This window comes from Hydractinia symbiolongicarpus, chromosome 3 (genome assembly GCF_029227915.1).
Source record: "Hydractinia symbiolongicarpus strain clone_291-10 chromosome 3, HSymV2.1, whole genome shotgun sequence".
NCBI lineage: Eukaryota > Metazoa > Cnidaria > Hydrozoa > Anthoathecata > Hydractiniidae > Hydractinia > Hydractinia symbiolongicarpus.
Genome location: NC_079877.1, coordinates 14,081,425 through 14,091,006, shown reverse-complemented (window position 1 = coordinate 14,091,006; position 9,582 = coordinate 14,081,425). Strand labels below are relative to the sequence as shown.

General features: G+C 32.8%; 2 protein-coding genes across 2 annotated transcripts; both read right to left on the bottom strand.

Annotated features, from left to right (window-relative positions):
- Window positions 1-1,022: 1,022 nt before the first annotated feature.
- Window positions 1,023-2,402, bottom strand: LOC130636856 (uncharacterized). Its single transcript, XM_057446706.1, has 3 exons — window positions 2,365-2,402; window positions 1,801-2,068; window positions 1,023-1,646 (listed from the first exon to the last, which is right to left on the bottom strand). The coding sequence occupies exons 1-3, from the start codon at window positions 2,400-2,402 to the stop codon at window positions 1,023-1,025; spliced, it is 930 nt and encodes a 309-aa protein (XP_057302689.1).
- A 149-nt stretch (window positions 2,403-2,551) lies between these two features.
- Window positions 2,552-3,022, bottom strand: LOC130636855 (ATP-dependent DNA helicase Q1-like). Its single transcript, XM_057446705.1, has one exon. It carries the CDS (start codon window positions 3,020-3,022, stop codon window positions 2,552-2,554), a length of 471 nt encoding a protein of 156 aa, XP_057302688.1.
- Window positions 3,023-9,582: the final 6,560 nt, after the last annotated feature.

The window sequence follows — 9,582 nt, the reverse complement described above, 5'->3', positions numbered from 1 at the left end:
ACATTACACATGACAAAGAAAAGCAAAGAAGGTATTTTGATGATGTGTTAGGTACATTTCTTTAAAATTTTTTGTTCCAAAAATATCCAAATGTCACAGGAGGGGATGATTATGTCAAGAACTATGGGTTATGTTCGATTTTTCTTACTATTTTAATTTTGCAAATGAAGGATACAGCCAAAGAGGGTGATGGTAAACGTAACCTTATTAATCAAAAGCTTTTGTTAACTGTATTCAGATCACTAGGAGGTTTTAGTAAGTATTCTATTGAAATGTTCGTTAGCATTGCACAAATTGAATGTATGTTGACACCACGTTTATCAGAACAGTTTAAATATGGCTTTTTTGTTAATTGGAGAGGTGGTCCTGGAAATAATATGGAAGAAGATCTTGCTCAGGAAATTTGCAACAAGTTAAGCAAGAGCATTGTTCAAAGAATGGGCCCTAATAAAACTGTTCAATTTATTAGCAAGGTATGTAAAGCTGTAAGTGGTATCAGAGAAATTTCAGAAAATTATGACAACACATCAGGGATCCATCCTCTGTCAGTACAACATCAAACCCGTGATTCAAGTCAAGACGAAAAGGAAATGATTGCTGATCTGCTGACAATTAAGCCTTTTGACCATGCACCATTGCGCCACCATTCTAGTTTTCTGAATATAAGACGATCTCCACTTCGATATATCAACGTCATGGAACATCAAAAATGGATTAAAAAACATCTAAGTGAACTACCAGAAAATTAGAAGTATATAAGTTATTTGTGATGGTTTTGGATGGGTTTTTTTCTACTTTATATATTTTACTAAACTTTTACTCTCTATATATATGTTTTTATTTCAAATTTTTGGACAGTTTGTTGCGTGAAACTAGTATCAAGAAAAAAAATATATACACTCTTTTCATAAAGCATAGATATAAAAGGCTGGTCATAATCTTCCTTAAACAATATAATACTTTACTGACCTCTGTAGAAAGACTTTTGGTATTTTTATGAAACAAAGTGTATATGTATTTTCTCAAAAATACTTTGACAAAATATTTTGAACTTCTTTAGCAATGTTCTCATCTAACATGGATAAATCAGGGGCACCTGTGTTTGATTGTGAGCTTGTGTAACAAATGTCAGCGGCAAGCTCTTTGGGAGTCCCAAACAAAAATATCGAATTTTCTTCACTAATGTTGGATAGGGCCATACATAGTTCCTTATTTAATTCATTTCTTAATTTTGCTGTTAAACGAGTTCTTACAGTGGTTGGTTTTTCTACCAATTCCACTTTTTCACAGATTGAACAACATTTTTCTTGAAGTTCGTGCTTGAAACCAAAATGTTTTTGAATATGCTCCCTTAGGCAAGTTGATGTCTGGCAGTACAATTTCATATTTTTATCCACATTTGTTTTATTTGCCGAAACATCGGAATTATTGTAAAACAAAATAGCTGTTGCAGGTTGCTCACTTCTGCCAGCTCGTCCTATTTCTTGAACATAAGCTTCAAGATTGCTGGGTGGGGTAATGTGGTAAACATTTTCTACATGTGGAATATTAACACCCATTCCGAGCGCAGTGGTAGCAAAGATAACTCTGATCCGTGAGTTCTTCTTAGAAATTTCCTTTATGATAATTTGTTTCATAGCTTTTGTCTGTGGTGCATGGTATTGACAAAACAAACGACTAGATGGTGTTTTTTCAAATCCCACGTATTGAAATGTGCTTAAAATTCTTTCAAATAGATTAAAGGCAAGACCACAATATTTTAATTTGATTGATGATTGTCATTGGAAATTGTTCTCTTACTGAATTTAATGAATTTGCTATAGGTAACAATATATTCTCATAGCTTTCGAATCCAGAAGCATTACTTTTGCGGATCTTTTTGTCAAGAAATATGTTTTTGCGGTTGGGATTTACTCTGATAACTTTTGCTGTTGACATATTCAATGACTTCACTAAACTTGTTATATGATGAGGTGAGGCAGTTGCAGTAAGGGCTAACATAGATGCTTTTGGAAAATAAGTGCGCACTGTGGAAAGTTCTTTAAAATCTTTTCTAAATTCTTCTCCCCTGAAATGTATATTTAGATATTTTATTGGTTAATTTTTTTTTATATAAAAGTACATAGTCCTTTTTAGAGCAGCATCTTATTAATTTATTTTGTTATATATTTTTTATTAATTATTTTCTTTGTCAACCTGACAAAGAAATAATCGAAACGTAAAATCAAAATGAAATGAATAGTTTTTTTTGACTCCATATGTATAGCTAGCTATTCGAGGTAATTTAATGACATGACCAGCTATTGTACAAAAACCCAATCAGGACTTGCACCCGAACTGCAGAGTTGCAGGTAGCTTATCTACTTTAGGTTTTCCACAATACAGTACACATAGCTAGTCATAACATTGTAAATTACTTTAACTTAGTCAAAAATGTTTCTAAGATGTAGCTAACTTGTTCTTAAATATATATATGAGAAGAAAAAAACAGTATATATATACTTATCAAAATTCTACACAATGGGCCTCGTCAATAACAATTCCAACAACATTATCTTAATACACAGTTGACTTTAATAAATTTCTGCCTTGCTCGGAAAGTATTGCCTCTGGATGAGCGAAGAGTAGATTTATATCCCCTTCTTGCACCTATTTTTGATATATTGATTTCTTCATGAGTTTTCATTTCGGCAAACAAACTTTCATAAGAGCTTGTGGAACTATTATTGCAATGAAGTGACATTGCTGAAATACCAACACTGTTTAAAAACTGCACTTGGTCTTCTATAATTGAAGATAAAGGACACACCACAATAACGATATTCCTTGTACTTTTTTGTGGTATAACGTCAGGAAGAAGTTGAAAAATTAACGACTTTCCATAACCCGTAGGAAGGACAGCTACAACATCCCTGCCCTTTAAAAGAGCTTTAAAACATTGAACTTGTTTAGGCTTAAGGCAGTGAGAAGGAAAACCTTCGTGCAAATTAAATACAAAATCCAAACGTTTCAACACATCCATCTTTTGGCTATCTGCTATCTCGCTTGTATTAATGCGTCTCTGTTAAAGCTTGAGACGAGCGTCAAATTTGATTTCAAATTTCAAATTTCAAAAATGCCCAGTATATCTGGGCATTTTTGTATCACATGACCAGCCTGTTCCAGGGTCATTGTTGGCCACTCCGAAATAACGGCTCAGGGGCCACAAGACCCTGGGGACGAGGATGAGAAGATAACAATGCAGCGTTTTCGAATTTAAGAATCAAATATATTTAAGAATCGAATATTTCTATTTTATAGGGGGTAAACTGTGTATAATTCACTGCCACTTGAAAGTCGAAAAATCCATAATATGTCTCTTTTTATGAAGGCGCTCACAGGGTACTTCTCTTAATAGACGATACCAGCTATAGCTATTAGGCGATTTTTATTCTCAGACAGGACGGACATTGATAGCAGTTTTTTTTGTATTTATGTATATATATTTGCAAATTACTGAAGTCCTCATTCTGTATAAGTATTTTTAAATAAATAAATAAATAAAATAATGAATATAAATAAATATAATTCAAACGATCGTAACGTGACAAATGTAAACATTGATTTAAGTTTAGATTTTAGGTTTAGGTTTTTTATAGCGACATCAACACTGAATCACACAGTCTGTAGTATTAAAAAAAGTAACCACGGAAAAATTACTTTTTACAGTTTATCTAAATCCTTCTCTAGGATATACACGCTGTCTTTATAAGAATAGTGTGTTTTAATTTCAGCCTCCATGTTCTTAACTTTTTTGACAAATGCTATCCTCATTATTCTCAATATGTTCTTAATATGACTATGGCCGGAAAATATATAATGCCTTAATAAAATAAAGCATGCTATAAGTTACTATGGCAATTCTACTACATGTAACGGCCCATTGCGTGGACACAAAAAAGTTTAGTTCGTTAGATATACAATAAAGAAAGTAAACTTCTGATCAATTTTGTGCGTCATACAAATGTTCATATTTAAACTATCAAGCTCAGACATATTCTTAGGATATTCTAAACTTCTGACCCATTTTTCAGAGTATATTCTTACAAAATAAGTGCTTAAAGAAATTATTTTCCGGCTCAAGACACAACAACAAACTTAAGATATATTTAAGGAAAAATTGAGCTTTGGAAGAAACGGCTAAATAATCGTTATACAACCAAATTCAATTCTCTATCAAATAATTTAGAGAACACACCTTCTTTTTTTTCGCTTTCTCAGTAGTCCAATCGGTTTTTTACTTCGATAACTAAGTTTTGTTTCATCCCAAAGAGAACAAATTGAAAAAGTATAGCTACAATTGTCTGATGCATTTCCAATCAATTCTTTTTGTGATGTTATATCATCGTGCGTTTCTCTTCGTTTTAAAAATTATTTCTGACAACAACATTATTAACTTCGTTCGACAACAACAGTTTGTTTTTTACATTTTAAATTCGAATTACAGTCATATTCGAATGAGATACAACCTCAGTCCCAGAACACAAAAATGTAAAATATAGAAAAAAAATGTAAGCTTTAAGCTAACCTCATGATGATTGAACATTGATGAGTAAACACTGGCATGCTTTGTTTGAAGTAACTTTTTTCAGGATTAACTTGGAAAACAGACAACCTTCCTTCGCCTCGGTTTTCTTCTTTCAGTTGATTATCAACTTGTTTCCATGAGATATGGCGCGCACATGGTAGGCCGGGGGTAAAGTGAAATTATTTCAACCGTAACAGCGCTGTAGCATAAATGACAAATGGATCCCCTGTTTTCTTATTTAGCAGCTTACTTATTTTTTTAGTAAATTTTAGCGTACGGCCACGCCATAAGAAAGTGACTTGTGAATTGCGTGTCGTGGACTCACAATTTTACACACGCAAGGGAATTAATATATAGGATAAAGTATATGACATACAGGCTCAGGTCGTTTCGTTAATGCCAGAAAACTAGATCCTGTTTCAGAACAAACAGAGAATTTAATAATATCTTAACAACAAAAAACGAAAGTAAAAATAGAAACTTAGTTTGCTGCCTTGGCTCTGTCATTGCTTAGTTAAACTGAGAATATATGGAGCTTAATTAAGTCTAATTAAGTTGCTAACAGCAACAATAATCATCATATAATTCCGTGTTATATATTGCGGCTGAAACAATAACACTCAAACGTCAATGGCTTTTTCGATTTTACTTAAATTTAAAGCACCTTTTTTATCAATTCCATTGCCAGCCACTTTTTCTATTTTTATTCGGTCAAAAATTACTTGGTTTCAGCTAAATCACGAGCAGTAACGTATTTCACATTTACTTTAATTAGGTACATTGCCGACATCTGTGTTTTTCTCTTAATATTGAAGCAAAAAAGGATAAAAAAATATGTGTATGTTTGCGAGCTTAAGGGCGTTGTATTAATGTGTGCCTATAGCAGAAAGGGTGGAGTGTAAGCACTTACTTTCGGCACACAGGAAAATTTTAATAGCGTTTGTTGCCAGGTATGCTGACGTCTTTTACAAGAAACAGACAGATTAAAACTTAAAAATGTGTTTTAATCTTTAAGTGAATAGGATCCCTATAATTGGTTAAACTCTCTGTATCATGGTATCTTAATTGGATGAACGCCAACCTCGATTCATATTAAATTATGACAGCCTACTTTGTGTTCATTTGGCGTAATGTAAAGAAACCAACGACGAAACTGCACGTTACTTAGGAGCGGCACTTTTTTAATCATTTGGGTGAACATTATCCGCCCTGAAAATGGGTAATGTGCATCGACTTTCCCTCTTATGTTCAGCGTTCAATCTCTAATGTTCTGAAGCTTAAGTATGTTTGTTTCTAAAGATCCTAAAAAATATTTGCTAAAAAATCTCCCTTAACAATCGTTACAGTAATATCTGCGATGAAGTAATGCTTTTTAGTTAAAATTACTCATATTTACCAACTTCGCCACTTGGCTTAATATGATATAGTACAAATCCTTTTTAAAAGGTTGATAAATGCTGAAAGATTCAAAATTATAGTGCAAATATTATTAAATGCATATCATCCTCTTAAAAACAAGGCATGGGATGATCAATCTAAAAATATAAAGCGTTTGATTGACATGAGCATATTCCTTTAATTGATCCTCCTGACTAGGTACAATGTTAAAATGTTGTTCACATAGCAGACCCATTTCTGAACACGAATGCAACAATCCTGTTAAATAAATTACAAAGTAAAATACGAAGTGGATGTGAGAAGTCAGAGCAACGTTTAATAATGTGTAAAACTGTGCGGTTTTAAAATTAAACAGTACCATGAGAAACATTTGTTTTTACAAACTTACCTAATGTTCAACCACAGTGGTGTAACGAAGGCCTATTACGCATCTCAAGATGACACCTCCTTTATCGAAAATTTATTTGTCATACATATTATTAAATTCCTCATATTTCTAGTATTATTATCTAATAAGGAACATTTTCCTGCATATTTGCATATTTACTTTTTATATTCAGATGCAGAACATAAATTTTCCGGTTGACTTTCGATTACCGAAATCTTTAAATTAACTGGGAAATAAGGGAAATACAGGACAAAACGGGTGTGTCATCGGGGTAATTTTTTAGTTTTTTGTCTTAATCTTATAAAAAGGAAGAAATGAAATGTTATACCAAGCAGCTTTTTTAACGAGTACAAGTATTTGAAAGAACCAAGTCAGAAGTTCAACAAAAAAAATAACAATCATGATTTACACAAAATGTTTTATTTTACTTATCCTTGCATGTTGCCAGCAGTTAGTGAAGGTATGTGTGCATTTTCAGCTTAAATTTTACTTGTGATATATCATATTGATTTTCTTTCCTTAAGATTCAGTAAGTATATTTCTTTCAAACCTACGTGAAGCTTTTTATATTTTATTTTAGGGATTAAACCAAAAAACAGTGTGCCAAACTACTTTTAAAGTTCGTAAGTTTCTCGCAGATGTGTGCATGACAAACGACGCAATTGACGTTACGTTAAAACCCTTGAGTAGAAAGTACCTGAAAGTTCCTGGAAAGTTCAGTGTCTTCGTGAAAGTATTGAATGAAGATTCACCATTTAAACTCACCAGTTCAAATGCAGCAAAACTCAAGTTAGCGTTGCAAAAGTACAAAAGATGTTTGGATGGCCGATCAGATATCACTTGTCACAAACCAATTGTAAAAAACATTGGAGAAAGCAATATTGGAAGAGCACTAATCATATTATGGAGACAGAAATCAAGCCTTGGGTTTGATATTACCTCCTTTGTGATAGATTTTGAGAAAGAGAGAAAGAATTCATTGATGAGACGATCATTGCCAATCAATCAAACGGACAAGCAAGATGCAAAACTTGTTGAAAACGATGCCGATCGTCAGAAAGTAAACTTAACACAAAAAACGCGTGGACATAAAAACAGACGATCATTGTCAATCAATACAATTTGTAATCAGGATACAGTGCCATGTCACAAGCAAAAACTTGTTCCAGCAGCACATGTAATAGATATATGTAAATCTGACAATCCCAATGCCGACTGCCAGAATGTAAACTTTCAAGAAACCCGTGGAGATAAAAACAAGCAGAGGCGTGCCATGGACGAATGGCATGTTGTGAAAGTTATTAAACTCTTTGTACAGGCTTTTAAGGCAATAAGCTGATATATCACTGCCTAAAACATTGATGTTGCTTGGCAACTCAATTGACAGCTTTTGAACATAACATTAGAAACTATTTTCCTATTATTTTCATTGTTTCTCGTACCACGGATGAGGGTCCGAACTTACGACAGTGCGCTATACATGAAATATTGTAAATATTATAGTTTTAGTAGTTTTTTAGATTATATTTAGCAAATGTTTTTTAAAAAAATTAATTTATTAATTTAATTTGTATTTCATGCCCTGTCGTCCAATTAGAGAGTACTTATAGTAGGGAAGTTTATTTTGTGCAATACACCTCTTCCGAGACTTATTCTTTTGATGTGCCGCAACTTTTTCTGTTGAGTTTTATGAAAAACGGACAACAGATTTGAATTCCTTATCAAAAATGTCATAAACAAAGAAAATTTGGAAACAATGCAGCAAGTAAACAACCTGCTATTCTAATTTAAAAATTTGTGGCATGTATAACCTCTTTTTGAAAACGGGACGGGACATAGTAACTTGAGCATTAAGAAGACTTTAACTGTGGTATATATCTCCTCAAAATAGCACTTTCTGTTGGCGTATCAAGTTCAACTTTTACACATAAATTAAACAAACTATGCTGAATTCAAATATGGTATTCATATTTACGATGACTCATGGTCTCGGGAAAGGTGTTTTAGAACCTGTTCGCTGATACGAGTGTTTTCTGTTAGAATAAATTCTGTTAATAGAGTTGTCCGGTCTTGGAGTACCTGTTAACTAAAGAGTCGACTGTATAAATACATGCTGTTATGTGATATACAATCAATTTAAAAAGTAGCAACTTAACAGTTGACCTGGTACCTCAATTGATAACAAATGTTTTAAACTTGATAGAACAGTTAATATAAAAAACTAACAACTGTGAGCGCACACACAATTGATAGATCTAATGTCAAAATTTTACCTTAGGAAAGTCAAATCAAGGGCTAGCTCCAGTGTGAACGACTGTCTTAGGGAACACAAAGAATAAGTTTGTTACCGTTATCCAATTTTGAACAAACTTCTTTTTGATTTTTGCTAAATTTAGTAGAGTTAGATGTTTGCTGATCAAAAAGCAAATACCTGCATACCATTCACATTCCTCCGTGATGATTTTGATTTGACTAATCATTTCCCATTAATATTACATTGATAAGTCAAGACAACATTATTTGTTTTCTATATCTGAAATATTTTAAGTGACAGAAGTATGCATTTAGTGTACTCCCTGACTTAAAAATTTGTAAGGAGAATATAAAAAATGATAAGTGATAGGTGCAACGCAGATTTTTTAAATGGGGTAAAATCTAGTAGGTATATTATGGAGTAGCTTCTTAGTATTAACAATTAAATAAAATGAATAATCCCAGGTTATGCAAGATGATGACTGAAATTTGTACAAAGGACGAAGCCGTGGATTTATTAACGTACTACTAGCTAGTATATACTTTAATGGTTGCAATCAATGTGTGTGAGAAAGTTGGTAGCCGCAAGTAGCGACGATGGAATTCTTGTGGAATTTTTCAAAGGATTAATTTGTCTGGATAATTTCTCAGGCTTGCGACTAGAAATTTAACATGTTATTTCTTATGTTACCCTACCCGTTAATCAAAATGCCTCTAGATAAGGATTTAATGAAATATAGGGATATAATTATATTACATCTTTATGGATGAATATAGATTTTTATGCTATTTCTGTTTGTTCATTTGTCAGACTAGTAATGTTTGAAAATGTATCCTGCAGACCAAAATGCACTTCATTAAGGCAGCGATGCGTCGATTTCGACAAACTGGATCGTGTATCGTCTAAAATCGTATGCTTTCGGCATGTTCAGACTTCTTGAATTCAATTTTTAAAAAATGGTAGAGTTGGTTTAAC

Coding starts and splice junctions, on each gene's coding strand:
- LOC130636856 (XM_057446706.1), bottom strand. CDS start 2,402: ATGACTAGCTATGTGTACTGTATTGTGGAAAACCTAAA. Junction 2,069..2,364: donor TGTATTGTGGAAAACCTAAA/GTAGATAAGCTA, acceptor TATACATTTCAG/GGGAGAAGAATTTAGAAAAG. Junction 1,647..1,800: donor TAGCAAATTCATTAAATTCA/GTAAGAGAACAA, acceptor CATGCACCACAG/ACAAAAGCTATGAAACAAAT.
- LOC130636855 (XM_057446705.1), bottom strand. CDS start 3,022: ATGGATGTGTTGAAACGTTTGGATTTTGTATTTAATTTGCACGAAGGT.